General features: G+C 42.9%; 1 protein-coding gene across 2 annotated transcripts in view; it reads right to left on the bottom strand.

Annotated features, from left to right (window-relative positions):
• Positions 1-27,081, bottom strand: part of LOC117255490 (ras and Rab interactor 2-like) — a 49,840-nt gene that overhangs the window by 9,225 nt on the left and 13,534 nt on the right. For both annotated transcript variants that reach the window (XM_033624456.2, XM_033624455.2), the window contains exons 3-8: positions 15,535-15,629; positions 15,089-15,287; positions 14,881-14,995; positions 10,266-10,338; positions 9,454-9,545; positions 2,696-4,111 (exon numbers count right to left, since the gene is read on the bottom strand). In XM_033624456.2, coding sequence (XP_033480347.1) covers positions 2,696-4,111; positions 9,454-9,545; positions 10,266-10,338; positions 14,881-14,995; positions 15,089-15,287; positions 15,535-15,629 — 1,990 coding nt within the window. The remainder of the gene's footprint in view (positions 1-2,695; positions 4,112-9,453; positions 9,546-10,265; positions 10,339-14,880; positions 14,996-15,088; positions 15,288-15,534; positions 15,630-27,081) is intronic.

Here is a 27,081-nt window from a genome sequence, read left to right as displayed (position 1 = left end):
AGGGGGAGGCCCAAGGTGTTTACAGGAGCTGGGCAAATCCAACAGATCCTCGTGTGTACACAGGCAGGGGTACTGTTGAGGACACGCTGTAGACACACACAAACACATTCTCTGAGTGTGAACTTCCTGATTCCCTCCAAAAAGGCTGATTTCCGTTGTACATTGAGCAATGTCTGTTGTTGGATTTTATCTAGAGACGACAGCCTGGTCAAAGGCAGGCCAACCGTGCATACGCACAACAACATACCAACAAGCACATACAATAAAATGTAAGAAAAATGCTTTAAGCACATGAAAGCAGACATAAAATATGTGCAGTTTTCTGATTTACATCCCAGTAATGAGAGTCTTTTCCTCCCTCTGTTTGTTCTTATCCAGTCACGGCCATAAGTTAGGGCGTGTTGACAGCTGTACACCCTCCCTATGCAAACACCCAATTGTTGATCATTCTACTTCTTCAAGTCACAAAGTATTATAGTTTCAACAAATACTTTAATAAAGTTATTACTTCTAGCTCCTCTTCAGCACAAACATTCTTCTCCCAAGATGTCAGACCTTGAGCCATAACGTAACCACACTCTTCCAAATCTCTCTGTAAACAGTCAGAGCGCAGACATCAGCTTAACTGCACTTCTCCTTTCTTTTAAACATATTCTGTTGGATTGTAGCATGACGTCAGCCAGACTGTCTGCTCACAGGTCTCCGTTTTGTTTTCTTTTTCCAGGGAAAAATGGATAGCTGTAATTCCGACATACCTCTCACCACTTAAAAAAATCTACTTAAGTATTTCCCTGGTGCATATACAGTGGATGTCTCTCGTGATCGTGCCACTAACACAGCTAAACTTTTAAACTCTATGGTTACTTTCACGGTCGCTGCACTGTATTACATTTCTTCACATATCCCCTCTCCAAAGGGAACGTTTGTGAGCGTGAGACGCTTGGTGTGCGTATCTGTGGTCTGTTAGCACAACCAGAATGGATCACTTCTCTGTCTCTGAACAAGGCTTTGCTGTTATTGTTTACAATGAACAAGGGACGCGAGATGAGTGCAAAGACATACTTACATATTCATGCAAATACTCAAGTCCACAATAATGGGACTGGAATGAAACGTCCCTTTGATAGAGCTGCACATGCCTGCAAACTTTATATTTACAATCATCATGACCTCAGTGGAGGATATAAACAACTTTGATACCATCCAATAGGATTAGAAACAGGGCTCATTTGAATAGTTTTGATACTTCTGCCAATAAGATACCTGAGTTTACTAGTACCAAAACAATATTTTTGGTACCATGTTTTAGAAGCCAAAGCTACTGAGGGTTACATGCTGTTGCTACTCTAAACACACACAGCTACAGTATACAGGATTTTGAAACAGTCAAAGAGACCATATATCTGGTGAAGCACTTGCCGCCAGCTTTCAGTTCTCTTACATTTCAGTAGGTACCAACTTGTTAAATACCAAGCAGGCCTAAAATTAGGGATGCACCAATTTATCTGTCGAACATCGGTATCAGATGATATTCGCCTTGTTGACTGCCATCTGCAAATAATATGACATTCACAGATGTAGTAGTTTTTCCATTGCATTGTATCGATTGTTTCGGCGGGCCGAAAAGCAGGGCTTGAGACTAACGGCGCCCTGTCGTACTTTGGAAACTAGAACACGTGTTAAGGATGCACAGAGATCTTGCCCGGGGCGCTGTCGGGACAAAATGATGCAGTAAACTCACTATAGACATATCAGAGGACACACTATATTGTTTCCCTGTTAACGCTACATTGTGAACGACAAATCTGTGTGAGGGTCCTAAGGACAGAGGGATGTCATATGCTGTAAAGCCCTGTGAGGGAAACTGTGATTTGTGTTATTGGGCTTTATAAATAAAATTGATTGATTGATTGATTGATTGATTGATATTGGCAGGAGGAGAGCTAGTTATCGTTAGCTGTTAGCAGCCGGTGGCTAGAGCTAACAGCTAACAGAGGCTGCACTGAATTATGATGCATTTTAACTTTCAGTTAAAATTAGTATTGGGTGAAGGTAAATATTAACATTATCATGATGGGATCAAATGTAATTTACCGAGAAATAAATTCAGTTGTTTGACACAAAATTTTGTTGATTTTTACAGTTATATAAAACAGATATTAGAGAGGGAGTGATATATGTTTAGTAAAAAGAGTTATAGTAAAGATGGTGTCATAAATTTCTATGACTGATTCGAGCTCATTCAAAAATAGCGTAATGAAGGGCTGAATGACTCTAATACAAATATATGAGCTTCGACTGCACTGTAAGCTTATTCCAACCAACAGAGGCCAAGAATAACTTACTGGGGCACGGCAAGCTGGCATTTCTGTAACTCAATGCCAGTTATTAGGAAGACTAATATGGAAAACTTCAACTAGCCTGTCTGATTCCCAGGGCAATGGCCTGCCTGGGCACTCACTGAACATTTTCAATGAATGAAGTCAGTTTGAAATCCTTTTCTAAAGCAACACTGAAGAGGTTTTACTTGTCAAATTGTACTGGAAGGAGAACAGGTAGAGTGCCGTCAGAGACAGGGTATGACTAAAAGATCACACACATGCACACATGTGCCCACGCAATCATGAGCAAATGTTTCATTTAGTCAGGACGCACCATGCATGTAACACATCTCAAAAGTACAAGTACAACTTACCGATCTGGTCCTCAGGTATGAGTGATTCAATAGGAGGGTCCAGCTCAGAGCTCTGGCGCAGGTAAGCCTTCATCTGTGTCAAAAACTGCCTGAGAGTCTGCAGAAAGTCAATCCCTGAGGTGTGACAGCCTCGATTCTCCTGAACAAAGCTGATATAGTCTTGGACCAGGGAGCCAAAGTACGAGCTTTTGTCCCTGGACAGCTCAGCAATCCTTTTCACCGCCCGTCTCTCCGGGGTCATCAGGGAGCTCAGCATGCCGCTTACTTTGCGAAACCGTCCCTTCAGGGCACTGGGGAGGATGAAAGAGCCGCCACTCAGGCTCACACCGACCCTTCGCCTCCGCGCCTTTAAGGAGGGACGTAGACGCATCTCGAGGTCAGTTTCCAGACTGACCCCGTAGTCCTCCTCCTCATCTTCTTCCCCATCCTCGTCGTCGTCACTGCTGTCCTCCACTGGGTCTTGATGATTAAGGTGTCTGGATGGGTTAGGGGCCAGGCCCAGGGAGAATCCCGGAGACTGCGAATATTCCAGTGAGTCAGAAGAAGAAGTAGACATGCTCATGTCACTGAGCCGCTGGCGTCCCCTCTCCTTCGGATGGGACGGACTCCCGGCGTTATTCTCCAGTAGTACGTCAGCAGGGACAGCAGGTGGAGGCTGGCAGGTGGGGAGCTTGGCACGGGACAGAGCTCTGGCGATAGTCTCATCATCCAGGGCAATGTGGCAGCGGTGAGCTTCCAGATCAGGCTTCTTAGGCCTTGGAGGTGGTCGGTTTGAAGGCACGGAGATCGGCGAGCTTGCAGTTTTGGATGGGCTGCTTTGCTTGGCACCCATTGATGGCCGAGCGGGTGCTGGGCGCCTGACGGAGGACTGTTGTTGCCTTGTAGAGACAGCAACGGCCACTGGCATGCTCTTGGGTCTGGCAGTGGCTGCTGGAGGTCCAGGTGGAGGTGGGGCAGGGCGCCGGCGTGGCATGGAGCGGGGAGGAGGGGGTCGAGGGGGAGGGGGGCGTGATTTGCCGTTCAGTTTGGTTTTGTCCACGTTTGACTCGCTACCTTGACTGCTGCTTAACAGCTTCTCAGATGACTGCCCTGCATTCTCCAGGTTGCTACTGGACTTGACAGCATGTGAAGGTGGATCGTCTTCACAACGGCGGTGCTGATGAGTCTGGAGAAACAGGGGGTTGAGGAAGCACAGAGGACCACTGGAATGTCTCCTCTCCAGATGAAAGGAAGGTGGAGGGGCGTGGGACCGTAGGGTCGGGGGTGCACTGTCGCAGTGAGCCCCGGTGTGTCTCTGCTGTGACCCCTCAACCTCCCTGTTCCTGTTGGTCCGCTGGGGGCTGAGTGTGCGGCTCAGAGGGCGACAGGGACGAGGAGAAGTGCGACGCTGACTGCACAGGGCAGAGTCCCAGAAGCCTGTAACACACAGAAACAATCAGAGGCAATCATTAACTAACCTTAAGCTAAACACACACTTCTCCTGGGACAATTCACGGCTCAGAGACAGGATATGTTCTCCAGTCTTTAGAAAAAAAGACCAGTCAAAGAGAAATCGAGACAGAACAAAGACAGCACTCTCAACTATTTCCTCTCACCAACAGTTCAGACGTTTCCTCAAAGTTTTCCACAGTTTTCTCTTTCCCTGCCTCTCTGCTTTAGCGTGTCTTTCGTCTTGCTGGTGGCAAAGCGTTGTGAGTTCAGCCCCGTGTCTCTTGGCTCAGATTCACTGGGTGCCGGCACACACCCAGAGACAGAGAGGGAGTCGCCCATGCTAATCACAGAGTGGGAGGGCACTAAACACAACACACGGCACGCAGTTCCAGTTCCTCCACTCCTTCTTCCTGCTCTGTTTTCCTCTCTCTTGACTCTTCACACTGCTGACCTGTGTCTCCCCTAACTTAGTAGTCTAAGGACAGTTTTCTGTTGTAAAATGAAGCTATAGCTCACAGCAAACCTTATGTATATATATGAATTCCTGCCTCTGTTTTTTTTCCATATTGACAGTACAGTGTCCCACAACAGTGGAGGACATGTGCTCCCATTTTGATGTTCCTCTGTGCCTTTCCACTGAATTACTCCATTGTTTTCAACTATTTGGCAAGACGCTAACACACTCAGCTTCAACAACCACTTAAAAAGAAAGATTCTCCTATCTCCAAGCATGAATATCTAGTCACAACACAATGATTTCACCAAACTGGAAAAAACAAGGCAACAAATCTTGCCACTTCAAAATATCTATGCAGTGAAAGCTCAGTGTTGTCTGTCCCCGCAGGCTATAAATAGAATCGTTACTCTTGCATTCCTGGAGCAATAAAAGACGCCGGGTGCAACGGTTTCATATGTCTCACAATCACCTCGGACTGAAGTCTGCCTGTGGTGTTCTTACTGGTCCTTGTGAGCAATGGTCACCTGACACTGTGGAGTCTGTCTGCAGCAGGCAGACGATTCGCAACAGCACATATGACAACATTTGACTGAAAAAGAGCATACCATAAATTTTCAGGTACACAGATACATTTAGTTTGTGTCCAAAGACCGGTCACTTATGGGCTGAGTAAAAAACATCAAGGAGGGGTGGAATAAGCTCACATGGTAACTTCAGCATCATGATGTATATTTCAATGGCACTAATCCATCTATAAAACAAACACGCCACACTCAACAACTTGCTGCTCCAAGTTTTTTTATTTTTATGAAACACAAACTGTTTTCATTCACTAATTCAAATCACTTGCATTTTTTGAGGGGTGAGGTTAAATTAATGTCAAATAAATTTAACACATCCTGCTGACTTTTCAAACTAAAAGTCTACTTTGAACGGGGGCAATTGTGCATTTTCTGATGCAGAGTGGCTTTTAATGTGAAACATCTATGCGGGAAGTCTTTAGTGTCATTGATGGTGACTTAAAAAAAAGCAAAACTGAGGCAACAGTAAATACTGAGGGAACGTTTAAAGGGATAGTGCAGCCAAAAAATGAAAATTCAGCCATTATTCACCCATATGCCGATGGAGGCCCTGGTGAAGTTTTAGAGTCCTCACAACACTTCCGGAGATCCAAGGGGAGATGGGGTAGCAACACAACTCCACCTAATACAGGCTTACAGCGCCCCAGATTCAAACATCCAAAAACACATAATTGAAACCACAAAATATCTCCATACTGCTCGTCCGTAGTGATCCACGTGTCCTGAAGCCCCGACATAAAAAGTTGTTTTAACTCTGTTTTTAGCCTCATTGTAGCCTGCAGCTCTAACTGCCTGTTGGTACACTGCGCTCACGTGTATGCGCTTGCACGACTCTGTGAGACATGGGCACCACCTTCATGTGTGTTCACGTGCTTTCACTGGTCTCGCACAAGCGCACACAGGTGAACGTAGTGCACAGAGAAACAGGTGCACTATCCCTTTAACTATCCCTTTAACTAACTTTATCGAGAAAACATGTTTATGTGGATGAAAAGCAAACAGCTTCGACGGCAAATTAAAATGGGAAAGGATCAGAAAACAGGGAGGGCTATTACTAAAACAATACACAATAAGCAATAAGCCGTACGCATAAAATAGGGGAAATAGAATAAATATGTCTTTTTCGAATAAAGATCTGGCGCTGAGGTCAATATTTGAGAACCTATGGTATTATGGAAGTCCACTGACAAAACCTTTAATGGCCTAAATACAGCTTCACTGTGTGCATATTGAGTTTTGCCGAGTGATGATGCAGTTAGTTATGCAGTGTTCGGAAGTGTGGGCTATATCAGCTAGTACTGAATTAATAAACTGGCTTGTTTCACGTACAGGACGCATTGATTGGATTGAATAATTTAAATCAAAATGTAAAAATGTAAAACACCCAAAAGGTTGCTCTGCAGCTCTGCACTGCCTCTGGTACAATCAGGTTTTCATTTGAATCCTTTTAAAACAAACTGCTCGTTTTTACACAGTTCTATGTAGTTTTACCTGTTGGAGGGCCGCAGAGCCACGTGAAGGGGAAAAAATAATGAACCAGCCAAATAAAAACAGAAGAGTTGCGCAATGCCCGCACAGGCAAGGTTGGTTTCTGTGGTCAAGTGTAGCAATTTGTTTACAATTATAGTGGTTGCACGCTGTTGTGGGCAAATAGCAACAAACTTGTTTCGCCGCTTGCATGTCCCATGTAATTCGACTGTAACAGAGACATTAATGACTCCACTGAATAACAAGAGACTTCAGCAGTGATGTGCAACTTTACAAGATTTTCTAATTTACAATGAAAATAAATTAATTCACACTGGGACGATCATTAAACTTTGAACATAAACAGGGTGCTGGAGTGCATAAATAATATCAGAATAGAGCTTGAGACTCCCCAGAACCTGACAGAGGTCTGGACTAAGCCCCAAATGTCCTCAAATCCTAGAAACACCCCTGCATACACCTGACCTGGGCAGGGCTGCTGCAACTAGATTTGCTTCTTGGCAACATGACTGAGGACACCAGACGTTCAAAGGCTGACAACACGCAATTCATTTAATACTTCACCATCTTAGTTCAGTGTGTAAGCACTCTAACATTTGCTAATTAGCAGTGGCATTTTGCAGGAAGAAAGTCATCAACAATGCGGTATATGACATATTCAAAGGTTGACCTGATGATTGTGCTCAAATCAAGCTACAAATCCTGAAGGGGACATGATTACCAGTGAAAAATGTCAGAGCACTTCATCCAGTACCCTGGACATACATTAGTTTGGATCAAAGTGGCGAACCGACCAACCAACCGACCGACCCAACACCCATCCCTAAAGTCCTGCTGCTAGCTTGGCAAAGAATCCCACTCTCATGAGAAGCTGACTTTGCTACGATCATCATCAGCTCTTAATAAGTCCCTAAAATGTGCCTTTGCAGCAGAACAACCCCCTCCATGGCCCTATGCAGAGGCAAATCAGCTCCAAAGTCACTGCAATATTCAAATGCCTCTAGCACTGTTTGTCACATGTGTTTGTGTTTCACATGTGCGTGCTCAGATTCCACAACATATAATATGATCGTCTGCGTTGTGTCTCTAAATAGAAGCTTTCCAGTGGTGAAGGGGAGTTTCCTTTACTGACTGCATGAGTTAACTAAGAGAGGCTCACACGCTGCCTCTGTCCCCCCTTCACAACAGATGAAAGAACAGCAGTGCAAAAGCCATTTGAGCACAGCCTTACACCCACTTCTATTCACAGGAATGTCAACATGGAAATATAAAAGCAGCTCTTCATGTTTGTCAGTAACTTTGACACAGTTTAAAGCACATTGTTTGTTAGCACTCACACTTGAAAGGCTTGTTCGTTGACACACGTCTGAATGTGGTATGATGGTATGTATGTGTGTGTTTATGGAGCGCACAGCCTACTGAAGCTTTCCACTGGCCACTCCCTTCTCCCCCACACTAAGCACTGAGCTATGTCGTAGGATTCTACTGTAGGAAGCTGACTCACTGCAGTTTCACAGGAGCTGAGCTGAGAATAACTTGACAGAGATGAAGTGACTGAATCTGCTGTGAAACCAGAGCTGAGTGGTCAGCGTGAACTGACAAAGACAAATAAATAAACTAACAAACTTTCTGTATTTGCTTGCTTAGTTGACTGTTTGCATGTTATAGCAGGGGGAGAAGTTACAGGCAGCCACACTGGCACCTCTATGTAGGATACTGATGTTTTAACTTCTGAGGTCTAATCTTTATATATTCTTTACCTTAGCCACATTATTTAATGGTAATGTTTAAGAAATAGTGCAGGCTTATTCCATTTTTTTTCAGAGAGTGAGATCAATATCACCCTAATTTTTCTGCATTAATATTTTTGCTACAGAACTGGGAGCCAGTATGCAATTAACATGGCTTTACTATCAAAAAAGACATTTTTGCCAGAAAAAGAGCCACAAAAACATACTTGAGCCTTGTAATGAAGGTTACACAGCATATTTGAGTCTAAATGAGCATTCATTAATATGTTTTAACACAATGTGGTCACTCTGAAGTGTGCTCCTTTTGATTCTTTGGTTCCTTAACTTTGTAGTGTTGGTGGTGATAGCACCGTTAAAGCGACACTTCCCTTTCTGGAAATTTTATGCTTTTCTTTGTTTAGGTTAAAATGCTATTAATAAGCTGATGGCACACCAAAATGTAAGTGAATTCTAACAGAGATAAAAACTCATAATTATACCATTCTCATATGGTTCTAAGAAAACGCCGACCAATCATTGCATTCGGATTGAATGCAGTGACTGGTCGAGCATCCTGTCTGTCTTCCCCATGTCGAGCCCTCCGACTGATGTAAACACTTGCGTAACATTTATTATTTATTATTCTCAAACTCATCAGTCATCACTGACTCCGGTTGAGTTTTAAAACTCCGGGGTTGCGTTTGACTGTCTTGATTGTAACATTACACTCCCTTTCCTCTTCCGTGTATCTAACGTTACCTTGCTTACGCCTACATCTATCATAGACGTAATGAGGACGTAATGGAGGAGGGGGGAATAGGCCTTTGGAGGGAGGCGGGAGTTGTGGATGTTCAAATTTTTTGTGTTCAAAGTGCTGTGTGAAATGCAAGAAAGGTAAGGTTTAAATTCTCATATTCATCATTTTTTTCCCTTTTTGGGATTAAGAATTCATAGCTACCTTAGTTAGGGAGACTCAAGACCAGCCATTGCTATTGAGGTTTGGCAAAATGTAGGGGATCACTCCCGGCCTACGACAGTGATTTTAAAAAACAAAATCATAAATGAGGCTACCTGCTCCAAGCTGAGCCACCTCCTCCAGGTCTTTCTGAGTTTTAGCAGATGCAATGGCCTCTGGGAGTTTGAGTGTGAAAGGCAGGACATCCCTGAGTGAAAGATGAACAGGCAATAAACATGAACATTAGAAATACAATATAAGAAATGATTAAAACATGAATTAGGATGCAACAGTAGTCAGATGAAGCTGCCTGCGTGAGTTTAGTTGTACAGCTTAACACTGTACACACCTGTGTCGTTTATTGACAATAACAAGTAAATGATTCTGTCTTTATGGTCAGGGTCATGAAGCACGTTGTCCTCATTTGACAGTGATATGCACTAACACACACTGGCATACAGAGAAGTGAAAACACTTTCAATCATTACTCATATAAACATGCTGACACAACCTTTGTCTCCATTACAAAGGAACAGATATGAAGATCTAAAGATATACAGAGCAAACATGTTGGGATTGAGAATGTAGATCAAAATTAGATTGAGATATAATTCACAGTTGTACACTTTAAGAGGCCTGTTTGATTTGTGGTCATCTCTCTAACTGAAACAAGTGCTGCGATGGGTCCTGCTTGCACCACAATTTCCCTTTATTTCTTTAGTCTGTTGTTTTAAGTCCTTTGTGCGTCTGAGTCTCTCGAGCTAAAACAAGAAGTGAGAGCCTTGGGCATCGAAAGCTGAGTGCTTACTCGACAAACATTATTTTCATCCATGGACTTTCCATCTTCGAATCACCCTCTCATTACAGAACAAAACATGCAGAAGCTGGGGATGTGATGGACGAATAAAACGAATGTTGGTTTGTTTACCTGCTGATACAGTAGAAAGCCACCAGGCGGAACAGATCTGCAAAGCTGATTCCAGATCCCTCGAGAGAAAAGGCTGCAAACAAATGAAATGTGTACAGATTGAGTTACAACTGATAGACTGAAACTAGATTAGATGTCATTTCTTACAGGGAATTTGCATTAAGAAGCTTTATTCTGTCATTTATGTTCGGCCTTGCCAACATCTTACAAGGAAGTTGATTGCGTGAATTGAAAAATTGATCTTAGTCACAATGGAGGTGTGTCACAGGTGTGCTCCAGTGCTTTAACAAATAGCACTACATCCCTGTTACTCATCATCTGTGGCAAGTTTTTCCAATATTTACCGTCATTTCATGTCTTGGTTTCAGTGTACTGTACGTCTGTATGATGACTAGAGTGGACGACGTCATTGACCAAGTGAGGGCCTTTGGTTTTTTAGCCACGTTAGCAGTGTGGATTTATGGATGACACTGTTGGTTGACTGATCCTTCTGTCTGGTCCAGACTAAAGGATCTCATACACCTGATGGATTTACGAGAAATTTTGCACAGATGTTCATGGTCCTCAGAGGATAAACCCTATAATTAATTTGGTGATGCCCTGACTTTTCTTTCAGCGCACCAGAGGGTTGATGTTTGTTGTTTTTTTAGTGTCTATACAAGGGGTCGACAACCTTCACTAAAAAAATTAGTTCACTTTAGCCAAAAGAAAAACTTTAGTTCCACTTTCAGTATTACATTTGGAGGTATGGCTCTGTTCTGGGGCCTCTCTGCCTTTCCTAGGCCTACACAGAAAGCCTAAAGCAAGGTTTATACCTCTGCATACCTACGATGCAGAGGGCTTTGCAGAGGCGTTGCGTCCCTTGGTCCTTCAACCGACATCATTTCCGGCAATTCGCAAGGTTTCACTTCCTGCTGCAGTACCACAACACTGCCTCGAGCCATTCAACGGGCGTACAGACCATCAGCGCAGTCGTCTCTCTCTTCGTCGTCGTCGCAACATGTGTAATAAGAGCATTTGTTGTTTAATGTCGATCATTTTGAGCTCCAGCAACAGTCTTTCTCTCTCGGTCACCATCTTCACTGTGACTAGAGCAAAGCCGGAAGATAGACAAACAATGAACGAGCAACGACCATAGACGTCACAGAGTCTAGGTAGGTATATAAAAGAACACCGCGCCCCCAAGCACTTTGGCGGGGAATTGCATAGCGACATAGACGAGTGTACGCAGAAGCATAAAGAAACAGAGAGAGCACACCTCTCCGCCCCTCAACACACCTATGTGGAAAGCCTATGGCAGAGAAAGCACACCTCTCTGCCCTTCCACGCGCAAACAAGGAAAGGGCAGATGGTTGGAATCAAGCCCTTGGCCAATGCGGTAATGACACAGCCTTTAGTATATGGGGTGCCTGCTCTACCAGGTGAGCTAGTGTGCTCTCCACAAAGACAACATCTAACCTCAAGATGTAATATTTAGGCACCGCTGGACATGTTAAAGTCCAGGTGAAATGTCATTTTGAGAGTATCTACCTTCAGTATCATACATAAGTTCCAGATAAAAACAGCATATCCAGGCAGAATTTAACATTGGACAAAATTTGACTTGATTGTTGAAAAGCCGGCATGTCGTAACAGTAAGCCTCCAACACTGACACTGATGGCATAGTAGTATCCGTCAAGGAGAACGAGACAAAGCTCATGGTATGCTCCGGTTTCTGAAGCAGTCCACTGTAAAAAGCCTTGTGCATAATCTGGAGCTGTCACACTTTCCTTAAAGGTAATAAATTCTAGTCAGCTGCCCTTAACCAGGGTATTTTGGGGAAACAAAGATACACCGATGTAGCATGCTGTGCTGGCTGACTCTTAAGTTTAGCTCTGTGTGGCTAAAAGTTGCAGATTGATTGATGGGTGGATGCTGTGATATCATTGGTTGAAATTGCTTTGTGCTAGCTGATAAGCACACATCATATTTTACTTTACATGAAGGAGACGTGATTTGATTTTAATATAAGAGTTCAATGAGAAGTGTGACAAAAGAGGACTGGTGATTTGTGCTTTGCCATGAAAGCATTGTTTAAAAGTTAAGTTCAAACCGTTCGTGCACAAAGCTAACTCGACACAGCAGTCAGTATGAGAGGCCAACTGGAGAGCAGCTGACCCACATCTAAAGGCCAGACCAGGCCAAAGGCACTCCCCTCCCTCCCTTACTTCTCCCTCCCCCCCTTCCTCCCATGTGTGCTGTCATTTCAGCAGGGAAAATCCACAGCTGGTGTGTCATCACACTTTGGCACTGTCACAGCTCCATGACTAATTCCCAGCACTGAAACACAACATTTCTGCATATGACTAATTACTGTAAGCGTATAAGCACAGTTTATGTGTAATATTGTTAACCACTAGTTATTTTACTCGCACGTCAAGTGTTACTAAACCCACACGTACACACAGCTAGCTACACTATGTCACCTGTTCAATGTGACTCTTGAGGCAGTACAAACATGTGACCATGACCAAATGTGGGCAGACATTTACTGAAGATAAATGCCTTATCAGCAAAACTTTCCTACGCACAGAGAAGTCAGAAAAGCGAGAGAGGGGGTCCTGCAGCCACATTACATCAGCAGATCAACATTTCATCACTTTACAGCAGCAGTGTAGTGGGACAGTCGCACTAATAGAGCAGCTAATTTATAGAAACTTAGAAAGAAGCCTTTAAAAGCCCCACACTGGCATGCTTACACACTAGGACTGCACCATACTCAAAAAAATCATATTGCAATTACTTTTACAGACACTGCGATTGCAATGTGAGTTGCATTTCGGGCATATTGTGATGTGCAGACCTAGTACGTACGCACACACACACACACACACACACACACACACACACACGCACATAATAGGGGAAAAGTGACATCCCTCCGGTCACACACTCTCATTTCTCATTCGTATGGGTTTATCTTAGTGCACAATATGCGGGGGCGGACAGGAAATTACATCTTTAACTAGAGTGCAGTGTGACTGCAGAGGTGGTTGTGGTTCAACAAGACATCATCAGGGGACCAAAGGAAACTGAAAGACCAAAATTTGTGGTCTCTGATCCACCTGCGCCACGGGTCGGCAAAATATTCTATCAAAAAAGCCCTTGTTAGCCAGAGAAAAACATATTTGAGCAATTTAATGAAGGTAACACAGACAATATTACGGTATCAACACTACCTATAGGTCTAAATGAGCTTTAATTAACCGCCCAAAAACGTAGCTTCTCTGCAATGGGCTATTATGATTGTTTGGTGCTCGAACTTTGAAGAGTTAGTGGTGAAAGCAAATGAATCTGTCCATGCACTGTTAGATTCTTTATTTTACTCTGAGACTTTTTGGATTTGGATTCCAAAGCAAGCTTAGCTAGACTCAAGACTAGCCACTGCTACTGAGGTTCAGACAATTTAGGAGAATAAAGTGCCAGGCCGTAGATGTATGACACACTTTATTTGACAAAATGTAAAAGCATTTTTTAAATTTGGTGTACAGGCTACACATTTAGCAAGTGAAGTATCTAAGAATCACTTGTGACCTACAACAATGTAGGTTCATGTAATTTGTGTAAGAGCCACAGAGCACCACTGGAGAGGGGCTAGAGACCCACATGCTGCCGCGGAGCTGCAGGTTGCCTACCTCTGATCTAACATGTTACAGCTTCTGATTCAACGTGAATTTATCTTTACAAAAAAAAAAAAAAAAAAAAAAAAAAACTACCTAAACTGTGGCTCATTGAACATATTCTGTCCAGTGCCACACTGTGTAGCAAACACCAAAGACTGACAGAGCTGCTCAGATAATCTGAAAGTCAGTTTGGGATTATCTGTGATCTTCAATCTATTTGACACTAACTCTAGTATTTATTATATCCTGATGCTGAGCACTAAACCACCCAGCACTGCAAGTACAGTCGCTTAAAGGGATACTTGCTGATTTTCAACCAGCTTTGCATCACAACAACTTTGGAAATGTTGTATGTATAAAAGAACTGTGATAAACTTCCCTCCACCTTACCAGTGCCCAAATCTCTCTGCTCATCACTCAGCTCAAATCTGCTGGATGACGCATTTTGTGTCACCCTTACCTAAAATGTCTTCAGAAACACATTTAAGTGCACTGTTTGGCTGTAATACAAGAGTTTGTGAACAAGGAGAGGGCAGCATACTGTTTCCTGTGTTGTAAAAATGTAATACTTAGATTAAACGGTAAAACTAAGCAGTGCTGATCAAATATAAACCAAGACTCTGTTGCCACATTGTGACTTTTTACCTCATATGTTTTCAGAAACATATTTTAGCTTACTGTTAAAATGTAATTCGAGATTGTTACCAGCCGGCCCCCATTTTGTTTCCTGTGTTTAGGTCTAAAGAGACAAACTCGCAATACGTCACCCACCAGCAGGAGCATTTATTGGTACAGTGTGGCACACTGCATTCCTGAGTTGTAGGTTTTCTACCTCATGTAGCACCACTTTCAAAAGTATTTCCATCTTTCTACTGCATAGACAGCCCAGTATTATGAAAAGACCATCTTCTACATTCATCATCTACTTCTTTAAAACAAACACGTCACTTACTGTACTGGCTTTCTCTGACAGGGAAGTGGCTGATGGGAGTCCCTGACTGATCTTCTTTCAGACGCACAGACAGAACTTTTCTCTGCAGAGCGGCTGACTTCCTGACCAAGAACACCTGCACCACAGAACCAGAAGTCATGACATATATATATATATCCTACATAACACTCAAATAAGACACATTGACATTTGTATGTCAATCCCTCACCCCAAGTGGCTGTTTGAGCAGGATGCGACTGGCCTCCTCTTCACTGACTGCCAGCAGTAGCCACACCGGGTGAGTTTGAGTCAGCCTGTCTAACACACTCATACGTCTTCGCAAGGAGTCGTAACCAGAATCCCTTTCGCCCCCCACCCCACCACACTGGGGGGACTGCAGGTAAACACCACTCACTTCACTCTCCAGCCTGGCAGAGAAACACAGAGAGACAGAGAGTCAAACACTTTTGCCATCTGCTGAGCACCAATGTGTGCAGAGGCATTTACAAATACTGTTGAAGGAATTTAACAGAATACAAAACAATGCACAACATGCTGCAACATGCATCATGCCTCATTAAGATAATATTTCCAGAGATTACAGGAAATAAAAACAAGAGTGGTCAGGTTGATGAATGTTTTGAAGATAAGAAGATGTGCAGAAAACAGTCTTACCCCTGTAGATCCACGGGTTCCCTGTCAACTGCAGGAGAGGTCTGGACCATCTCTCTCTTCAGCTCCCCGATCTCCAGCGCAAATGTGTCAATCAGCTGGCAGAAGACAGAATAAGAGACTTTGACTGATGAGGGAATATAAGTAGGAGAAGAGGAGGGGGAACAGCAGTAAACGAAACCGACAGCATTGCTCAAACAAAACTTGGGAAATAGAGACTGGGAAACAGAGGGACTGTGCTGGTCACGTTGAGAACAAAGGGGCAGGATAACCGTTAGTCATTTTTCCTGTGTGTAAGACTTATTTCCTATAAGCAGGAAACGTGGAGACAACGCATTGTCAAAAAAAAAAGAAAAAAGACCCACATCAAAATCCAGAGTGAAACTAAATATTCCTTCGAGCTGCAGAGATCCTCACTCAACTCTTTGCCCAATGTGTCCTGACTGAAGATGCAATTTCTGTTATAAACAGCCCAGCTGCGTGTAAACATCTGTATAAATCTGGACAGGAAGGCTTGACAGATTGTATCTCCCATTTCAGGCGGGACTGTTTCCAGGCTGACAGAGATAAGGACTGTCATGTAGCACTAATTAGTCATCAGAGCAGACAGCTGAAATGACAGTACGTCTAATCATGACAGCGCTGGATCTTTGAACTAACTGTATTTACTTTTGGCCCACAACTATTTGAGGACTGAAACTGATCTGGAATGTGTTTCACAATCTTTGATACCAACCTCACAAAGCATACCAGAAGCTCTTGTGGTTGGCTGCCCAATGGCCTTGACATTCATTTCTGTTTGTGGAATAAAAGTAGACTGTGAACAGGAAGTATGGCATGGGGTCAGTTTGTTAGCTGTGGGCTACACCTTTTTTTTTTTTTTTTTTACCTATACTTGTTTACATTTTGGCAAATTGGAGCCATTAATTAACAAAATGCCGAAATAACTTTTAACAGTTCTTGTTCACGAAATATCCATGGGTGAACAAAAAAATCACTGCATTATTTTGATACTGCAGAAAAAGGTAAAAACATTATAATTCTTTGGTAATTTCTGGATGCATTGGAGACAATGACGTCCAGGGTTTCAGCACATTTCTAACCAATGAATTCTCAAAACTTTCTCAAAATTTTTCACAATATTACACCCCATTATCATGACTTCATTTAGATGAGCAGTGTGCAAGATTTGGAGGAAGTTAGTGGCATCTAGTGGTGAGGATTGCATATTGCAAGCAGCAGCTGAAACTTCGGCTGATTAGAATTCTTTCAGTGTTCATTGTTCAGGAGGTTTTTACTAGAGGCTGAATTATCCACATCGGTGTCTTCAGCTTATCATCTTTTTGGTTGTCTTTAAGTTTTTTCCCTTCAGTATGGCAGACCAGAACCATTTCCTCCAGGTTGCCTACATCCAGCCAGCTAGGGTCTGCCTCTCTTGAACCACGCCTGTACTACCCTCAAACCAGACGCTGTGCTTTCGCCTTTTTCACTGCACCTCATCTACCTCATTGAGCTCACTGTACCCTGGGAGTGCAAGACCCTTAAGTACACCAAGCTGGCAGCCGACGCTAAGCAATGCAGCTGGAAAGCAAAGGTTTGCCCAGTTGGAGTGGGCTGCAGTCACTTTGCAGGCAAGTCAACTACTAGGCTGCTTAAAGAAATGGGAATTTCAGGCCACTTGGGCCACGAAATACCACTAACAACATCAGAGTTCGAGGGAGTAAAAGCAGAGGGGGAAGGGCACCTGGGATACCAAATGATGCCAATGAGCCTTCTGGAGGTGTTGTTGGCCTATCATCGAAACACCAGTGAAGGATGGTACCCACCTGGTGACCCCAAAAAAGCTTTTACCCTCCCTAAACCCCCACCCCCTCCCCCTGAATGGCTCCAACTTCCACTCTCAATCGCAAGTAGGTCAACAACAATCGTCCAGTTAAACTCCACCTCGATTAAAGTTAAGTACGTTTTTCTCCTGTTAGTTTCTTCTCTCAGTCTGCACAGACGTCTCTCCTTGGCTCTGCCTTCCCTATGCTCCTCACTTTTCTATCTACCTTCGCTCTTTCCTACTTTTCTATCCATCTGCCCTTAACCCTTTTGCTTCCACTCTTAAACCCCCAGACGGCACTAATATTTCCACTCATAGTCTCAAATATATTCACTGAGGGATTGTAACATCTAGTCCTAAACTGAACTGATATTCTTTTGTTTGAAAGCCATGCGTTGTTAAACACACACTTTTCAGGCATTTGCAAATAAACAAACTGCTATTGCTTGCTAATTTTTCCAACTCGTTAGATATTCCTGCCGCCTACGCTTTCCATATGCCAATATGGATCACATTATACTAGTGACATTTCAACGTTCATTTAACGCAGCACTTGACAGGCAAAGTACTTCCCATGACATTAGAAATGTTTTAGGATTTTTATGAACATATTTTAAACAATAGCCAAAACAATGCATACTCAAAGCTTTTCCAAAACATTTTGTTCATTCGGATCCATTGCCAGGCCTGGAAAACTATTTTTCTAATTTCATAACTTTTCCAAGAATATAATGACCTGGGAGGTGTGAGTCATCTGAATCTGAAAATATTACGTGCTCAGGTTTGACTGAGTTAGAGGAAGACTGTGATTTTGACACAAATTGCATCAATTTAATTGCCTCCATGAGCAGCGTGTCCCACCCTCTGCTGCTGCTGGAACTAATGACTCTTCTGCCAAATCAGTGGGCTCAAACAAATATACAAACAATAACTAACTTCCTGTTGTTTTTAGCACATCTGCAGGGACCTGTCCCTTTCACCTCATGCGGCATATTTGCCTCCAGCTTCGCAGCCCCCCTCCAACTCTCCCACTCACAGTTTGAGCACTTCTTGTATAGAGTACTGAAACATATGTGAATCCTTAATCAGCACGGTTATATGCAATCCACTCTCCAAAATGACTCCTTAAAAACCGAGCTGAAAAACTGCTCAGTTGCACGAAGACTTCTAGCAGCTAATTGCTTTCATGTTGTTTTGTTTTTTTCAGCCTTTTCCACATTCCCTCATTCCACATTTTAAAACACTCCCAGGGATTCAGAGCCTCCTCAACCATCCAAGCAGATGTTGAAATTTGGATGCTTTATGCTGATGATCTGGGTCAAACTGTGCAAACAAGATGGCTTCATCAGGCCTATTTAAGTATTATGCTGTTGCATCTGGCCACAGAGCCCCACATAATGAGGACCAGATATTTTAAGGCAATCAAGGGAAAGTATGTCAACACCAACTAGACATGGAAAATTGCCGTCATATTATCAGACTTGTTTTGATGTGGAAACTCCACCCGTGTAGTGCAAACACAAAGCATTACACAGAAATACCACTATAACTGAGAAGGCCCTGCACCTGGAGCCATGCGTCCATTACGCATTTCACCCAGTAGGAGGCATCCTTTTCCAAACTTTCCTCCACCAGCCGGGCTCCAGGCCAGACCACAGTTACCACAGGTCCCTCTAATTCCCCCCTCGCAGGACTAAGTGGAGCCAGCTCTGTTCAAGCCTCAGACTGCCTCAGCTTTGCGTCAGGTCAAAACTCTATTATACAACATGAGTCGACAAGTTAGCTGCAGTGTAACAGGACTAAAATATACAGTTCAGACACAGACTGGGGATGCTCATTTTGAGCCCTGGTGAAGACAGACAGGGATGGCTATTAGAGCCCAGACGACTAGAGAGACTGCCAGCATTCTCACACAGCAACGTGTCAAATTGCATATTAAAACCAGTGAGAACCCTCAGACTAGATGCTACAAACAGCCTAAGTGTCAGTTTAAACTACAAGGATCCTACAAGCTGCTAACAGACATTTGTTTCTGGGTTACAACATGCTACCCGGGTGTCTACAGATAAACGCAACTGAAGTGCAGGACTTTTTAATACAATTTTAATATCACTTTCATTTAAATTTCAGACCAAACTTGCGATGGAAATACACACCAAGAGTGAAAGTATACTTTTTCCAAGTAAACACACTGGTGTCAGTTCAAAATAAACATAGGGTGGCGTGCGGTGGGATTGGGGATTGCAGTTATTTGATTGCATGAACGAGAAATTCCCAGTAATTGTGGGTCATATGCTTGCCTTGCTTAAGTCCCTGCCCTTTGTACACACTGACTGTCACTACTACCAATTGGATGGTTTAGTGAGGTCCTCGGATCAGTCCCTCCAGGGTCGGTCACAGCCCTGGCGGAGCATTGAAAAGACGATCAAACTGTACTGTCTAGAGGATGAAGAGTCGTGACAAGGCTTCTGTAAATGAACCTGCAGAAGGATCCTGCAGAGGGTGTCATGTGTAGCGCCAACACCTGAATCTATCGTGGTAATGTGACTAAAAAACATTTAAGATCCATCCAACCAAAGAGAACTCTGTAGCTGTTGTTGTCTTATGTGTGACGAAGAATGGATGAGGAGAGACTCGTTGAGGTTGAGAAATATCCCCAGCTAAATGACCCACAATCCCTTTATTATAAAGACAATGGCCAAAAAGATACTGCCTGGCTCTGGAGAGCGGCTCAAGTTTAATTAGGGGCTCTCCACACATGATTTTAAGCTAATGCACAGGTGAAATAAGAATAAATCTTGGAGTAAGAGTAGTAATAACTTTTCGTGGTTGTCTGTTGACAAGCTGCAGTGCGATGCATCCTGTGTGTGCTATAGTGGCACCACCTGTGCTGTGCTGCGGCTGTGTTCAGCTTAAAATGGTCCTGACTGAACTGGGATTGGCTTTCACCTTCACTGGCGATACTGTTTACAAACATTAGCTGACAATTCCTGCATAGTATACCTTTAAAGCTCAGGTCAAACAGGTGGTCAAAGGCCCTGTCCAGAAACTGATTCATAACCCAGTACAACTACATTTATTGTGGCATTTGTTGCCACAGGAGGATGGCAACGTCACTGCAGGACTTCAATTCCAGCAGAGAACTTCTATACACAAGGGTGCATTGAGTGAGAGCTAATTTTTGCCCCATAAAGGGTTATTACTCTGGCCATGGATGAAGCCGACACATGGTTATAACCTTCTGTTGAGAGAATTCTGTGAATGAAAATGTGGGAAAGAGCCAGAGAGGAAGACATCGGAAATTCTTGAGTTTTAAAATCAAGATCAGTGAAGATGAGAGTTGCTGAGTGACGGCCTCTGGGCAGAGTGCCTCATGGAGCGCTGATGACTTCAAGAGGAAAATGACGGACATCCAGGAAAGCACTCAACGACAAGTCTGTGCTTCATTGACTCTTATGAACCTCTTCCACTTCTTTAATGATTGGATTCGCTCTGCATAACACAGGGACACAGAGGAAGACAAACCGAAGCAGAGAGGCAGGTCTCACTCATAGACACACACCAGAGGGTTTATTTATTCAGCCCTTTAAGATTGTGAATATGTGTGTGTGTGTGTGTGTGTGTGTGTGTGTGTGTGTGTGTGTGTGAAGAGGTAAGTGATTCTCTGCATGGCCTGCTGTTAAAGCCATAGATGGAGTCAATGGGAAACTATGTGTTTGGTTTTGACACACAGACGCATACACAGAGCGCTTTCACAGGGTTAGTGAGGACGGAAAAAAACTGCAAAGGAAATTAAAAGCGAGACAACTTTTAGTGTTAGTTACTTAGTTCACTGTTGATCCTGGTCCAGGTCTGTCTTTTTTTAGCTTAGAAAGTGGTTTCATTTATTCATCTGTGCGTAACACTTCATTTGTCAAACAACCTGAATGAAGTAAGAAGCTGCAGCCAGGTGAACGCTGTAACCTTTGACTGAGACGCAGCGGGCATTAAAAGCTTTAGGTCCCTCGCTTGCCAACATTTTATAGCAGAGCAAGATTTCACTCTAAAATTAGATCTCTTGTCCACATCTATATGTCCTTGCAATTAACAAGGCAGTGGTTGCTTTACGTATGTGGGTACTCATTTGTGCCTATATAATCCAGATTAGTCATGAGGGAGGGATGAATAGGATTATTCCTCTGGTCACAGGGTCCCATGTGTCCCCAACTTTATATAACACATAATGGAAACATGACAAAGAGTCCTATGTTCCCAGGGTCTTAAGCTCCTCAGCTCTATATATCATATAATGGGAACCTGACAAAGGTGTAACCAAACTCTGAATTCACTTAACAAGACATGGACCAGGAGGTTAAGCAACTATAATCATAACTCTGAGAGTCATGAAATATCACTGGATTTGTCCTTAATGATGCATGCTCTACCCAGTAAGCTACCGGGTGCCCCACATTTGGGCCCCAAACACACAGAAAGCATTTTAGCAGCAGGAGGCGCCTTTTTGTAATTGTTTTTAATGAGAATTAAGACCTTTACTCGCTGTTTTTGCATTGCCATGCGCCTTGTGTTTCTGCGCTCTAGGCACCTGACGTTTTTGCCAGAGCGCTCTGAACTCCTCCAGTTGAAAGAACTACAACTCAGAGTGGAAAAACACCCCACATCATTTCTTTTTTTGTCATCTTTTTTCCCATTGTCCAGTCAGATGATCCGTGGTGGTCACAACAACAAGTTTACACTTGGTAAAGAATGGAGGAGAAACTCTTAGTAGCAGTTGCCAGATACTCAGAGCTATACAGCCTGACGACAGACAGCAGGTTGTCAAACTGTCCCAGAGTCATCCTAAAATATGCCTGTAAACGGCCATCATCGAGGGGAAGCTCCTGGACCAACTGGTGGAACTCTCCATGACCCACCCTCTATATTAGGGTCTCATGTACCTCTGTTAGCCTGTTTTCATCACTTCATTATTTTATCCTATTAGTTATGCCAGTGAAATTTTGTCATAATCATCGTGTGACTTCTTGAGTTATGGCCAAAAATATGTTTTTTGAGACCTTTGACCACCTAATTCTAATCAGTTCATCCTTGAGTCCAAGTGGAACTTTTGTGCCAAATTTGAAGAACTTCTCTCAAGGTGTTCCTCAGATATCTTTTTTAAAATTATGAGACAGATGCAAGGTCACAGTGACCTTGACCTTTGACCACCAAAATCTAATTAGTTCACTGTTGAATCCAATTTGGGCCAACTTCAAAGAAATTTCCTCCAGGTGTTCTCGAGACAAACATAGTAAAGAAATCATTCATTCCAACAGCAATCAACATTATCAATAGATCGTAATTGACTCACCTTTAGCAAGTGTTCTTAGTTGTCTGTGTGATCTTTATACTACACTGTTTTTTATGTCTTTTATGTCTTTTTTTAACCTGCGTCTTATTTATTCTGTGAGCCACGTCAAAGACGAAAGTCCGCTGCTTTGCAATGGACAATAAAGTTTTTCTGATTCTGATATCTTGTTCGCAAGAAGGGGACAGACGGACATAGGGACCTACAACCTTAAAACATAATGGTTTCGGCCAAGGCTATCAGCAGCATGGAGGCATAACATCCACCAGACCCTCTGACTTCAGCAATATGAGGCAAGCTATGCAGCAGAACACATAGTAGTTGCTCCTACGTTTGGCAAACACTTTACACTGATGGTGTTTAGATGTTTCGTGATTGCAATAATGGCATAATATGACGTAGTGAGACTGGGCGCTGTTATCGAACCCTGCAGGAGCTATGATGGTTTCTGTTTATCTGCTGCTAAATAACAGAAATGAAAGCAACTTGAAAAGCTTTGATAAAAGAGGAGAATCTTACAGTAAGCACCCGGGAGGTCAAATTTAGGGCTTACGTAAGTTTAGTGTGTTGCACAAGAATACTTCCTCAGAGTGGATGCTAACCATCACACAGGCTGAAACTGGGTTTTCCAGGGGAAGAGCGGTCTACCTCATTATCAGTAAGCTGCCCCACACAGGGCAACAGTGACCACAGCTCACACTGTAATGTACATAGGTCATGGTATGTATATATTATTTATACCTGACAGGACATGACTGATAAAAAAGGCTGATTCAGACAGCGGCCGCAGCAGAGAGGAAACAGATGTAGCTCATTATTTCCCCAGAAATAGACTGTTATCCAGAAATAGGGCAGCAGAGTGTTTAAATGAAACTGCATGAAAAAAAAAAGTGTTATTTTGGTGTGTGTGGGATGTTGAGCAGCTGGCATGACAACATGTGTGAGTGTGTGTTGTTCATATTGTGAAAGAGAAAGAAAACAAGAGACCCAAAAGAAGCAGGGAAGAGACGGAGATGACGGAGATGAAAGAGGGAGAGAGGGCAGAGAGCCGCTGAGACAGAGAGGGAGTTTTATTACTCCTGTGAGTGTGTTTGTCAGGCTGCCAACAAGTGCAGCTGGCATTCTTCACTTCCAGCTCTCCTTCAATATATGGCAGAAAGAGAAGGGAAACTGTCGACAGGCAACTCCACTTTTATGTTTCATCAATCAATACTATATTATATTTCCTGAAAATGTGAGGGAGAGAACTAATAATGTGAGAATCTGAAGCTACTCAACGGGGTTAAATAGTCCCTGAGTGGATAAATCCATCAATTCTCTTATAAATGAACAAGAAATGGTTCCTGAGAGACATGAAACAAACTGTTATTTTTATAATTTAAATGTACTGTACAGTATCATAGGAACTTTACAAAAAAATTAATAATAAAAACTATACTCCCTGAGACATGATAAAGGCAGAGGCAGCTACTGAAATCTGAACAAAATTAAGGGCTGCCCCCGACTAAGAATTTTCCCAGTCGACCAACAGTCATCATTTAAGGCCATTAGTTGACTAGTTGCCAGCATGTTTATGATATTAATTTAATTATTAAATGATATATTTTGGGCGGGGCAACACAATGGTTTGAGTTGAAGGTGTGAGAAAGAATAGTATCAGTAACATTGTTAACACTGTGCTACATTACAGAGAAATACAAACCGTACTAATGAACCTTCATTAATATAGGCCTATATTTTATCTACAAGTGCACGTCACACACTGAGCGAGCCGCCTGTTAATGACGCTGTGGGCAAAGCAGTAATGATTGTGCTATGTGGCTAATGGGCATGTAGCTACTTCCATGTTTCAGATGATACGTCATGTTTGTAGTCGACCAATGAAGATGAGTTTACATATCACCTTGGGTTCGTCCTTCACCTTCTCAAAATGATCCCACACTTTGGATTTCCTGCCCGACATGTTATTAACTAGCCTGTGGAATAACTGCAGGTACCAGCCCTGGAAATTAACCTGACTCCCGTCTGACTGCTGAGCGTGGCCACTTCCTGTGTCTGTCCTTTCAAATTAAATTCCTACATGGTCCAGTCATATAGGTTTTGATTTATTTTGGCAAGGCGCAGCTCCTAATAGAGTGTCACGTTTGTTTGTTTTTTTCTGTGACTAAGCGACCAATGAAATTTTGCCGACTAATGGCTTTTCTGGTCGACTAACACTTGGTCGACTATTAGGGGGCAGCCCTAGTGCCAATCAAGGCATTTTTAACTGATCGGGATCAGCTATACTGAGTTACATAAAGGGTCAGATCTTTTGTTTTACGTCAGTTGTCTCGCAAAGCTTTCATGCAGAGACATGTGGAGTGCAGCCGTCTCCAACTCAAGGCTCTCCTTTTCTCCTCCACTCTACTGAGCTCCCATGTGTGTAAGAGCAGGGGCTGAGCCCCGCCTGTGGCAAAACACCACACTCCATAAATGTCAGCAAAAAGGCAGTATGAGACTGATTATTTATGTTTTTTCACAAAATTATTAGCACTCGTTCCATTTAGGCTCAGTGTGAGAGTATCTTGCGCTTATTGTGCAATCATCACGCCTACAGCGCAGAGCCAATGACAACCGCACTCACTATGACACTGTAAAGAGCAACAAAGCTCAAGGAGCAAAAATCCAAATCCAATAAGAGTAATTCTTTAATGTAGCCTAATCTGTGCAAAAGAGTACAAATGACAAAAATTAGGGATGCACCGAATATTCGGTAAATGAATATATTCGGCCAAATATTGCAAAAAAACACACATTCGGTATTCGGTGGAATAAGTTAAAAGCAAGGCCGAATAATAGCGGCGTGTTTTGATAACGCAACCAAACAGTGTGCCGTGACGCGCAGAGTAAAATGTCGGCAGTGTGGCGATTCGCCCGTCACTGCACTCGCATTTGCGACTAAAAATAGTTTTGAGCGAGCAAAATAGGCTTAAATCATTCAGCATGCTGTGCGAACAGCCTACAGATTTCAACCAGCAGCAGAAACAAAAGGCGAATCCCATCGGGTAAGGGTTGAACGGGGGTCATAGACACAGACAGTAATGTATTCCTGTCAAATACGGCGGCCATCGGCTTACTGGCGACGGAGAATTCGGCTCCAATAATATCCTCTTCTTGGCGTCACGACTGCCCAGAAGTACCTGAACAGCCGAGCCAGCCGAACACAGGTATGTGATGTGTCAGAGGAGAAACGGGCTGTTCACGGCCCACAAACCTCACCGCACTTTAGGGACTGTTCTTTACTTATGAAGGGACTTGTCAGGGGAGGAGGGTGGCTGGTTGATTCTTATTTTATTTATTTATTTTGATCCCCCCTATGTTAATCACTGATTGATGCTGTTTTTGAAGTATGAATAAGTCAATAAGTAATTTATTCCATTGAAATATAGTTGATGTATTATAGAAAAGTGATTTATCTTTTTATAAATGACAAAAGGCACATCTGCCTCATTTTCGCTGTGGTATCGTACAGTGGGTCCCAATATTGGTACCGTAACAACACTAATCTGGAGGGGGTTCATCTGCAAAAACTAATGAAAAACTAAACAACAATATTCAGTATTCGGTACTGGGTATTAGGCTAAGCGTTTAATATTATTCGGCTTCGGCTTCGGCCACAAATTTTCATTTTGGTGCATCCCTAACGAAAATAAACTATAAGGGGAACACAGTTTGTTCAACTTAATCATACAAAGGCTGCACCAAGACAACAAATACGAGAACAGTCTCTTGAAGGGACAGAGACATTCCCTCGAGACAACAAGGCCAAAAAGATTAAAGAGTGGGTTTGTTATTTTATACCTTTTTACTAATTTTATAAAAAAGACAAATACAATAAAGTACAGCTTGGATGTGGAGTTTTTTTCTCTGTACACTTTAGAGCTATTCAGTTGTCAAGCATATTTGATTTGAATAACCCTGATGTACTTTAGTGTGCAATGTGCAGCTGCATTATCTGGTAAAACAGAAAGGTCAAATCAGGACTCAATATTATTGACTCAAATCGGGATCGGGGGCAAAAAACTTGATCGGGACATCCCTAACCTTTAACTTTAGCCAAAGCTAGGTGTGGCTATCTCAACAGCTACTTTAAATCAAAGTTCTACATGCTGTTTATTTTTTGTAAATGACACATTTGTTTATGTGGTAAAACATACGTCAGAAAGTCAGATTCTGATCTTAACTACCTTGTGACCAGAGGTGTAGTCACTAGGTTTTGGTTTTGTGGGGCAGTTCAATGTCAGTGCCAAACGTTTGTGAGTTTTTTCCTGTTCTTAACAACAAGTGCTGAATCAGCCCTTCCCACAAAAACACAGTTGGTACACAGGAAGTGATGCGTTTTATG

This window comes from Epinephelus lanceolatus, chromosome 3 (genome assembly GCF_041903045.1).
Source record: "Epinephelus lanceolatus isolate andai-2023 chromosome 3, ASM4190304v1, whole genome shotgun sequence".
Taxonomy (NCBI): Eukaryota; Metazoa; Chordata; class Actinopteri; order Perciformes; family Serranidae; genus Epinephelus; species Epinephelus lanceolatus.
This window is presented reverse-complemented; position numbering and strand designations above follow the sequence as displayed.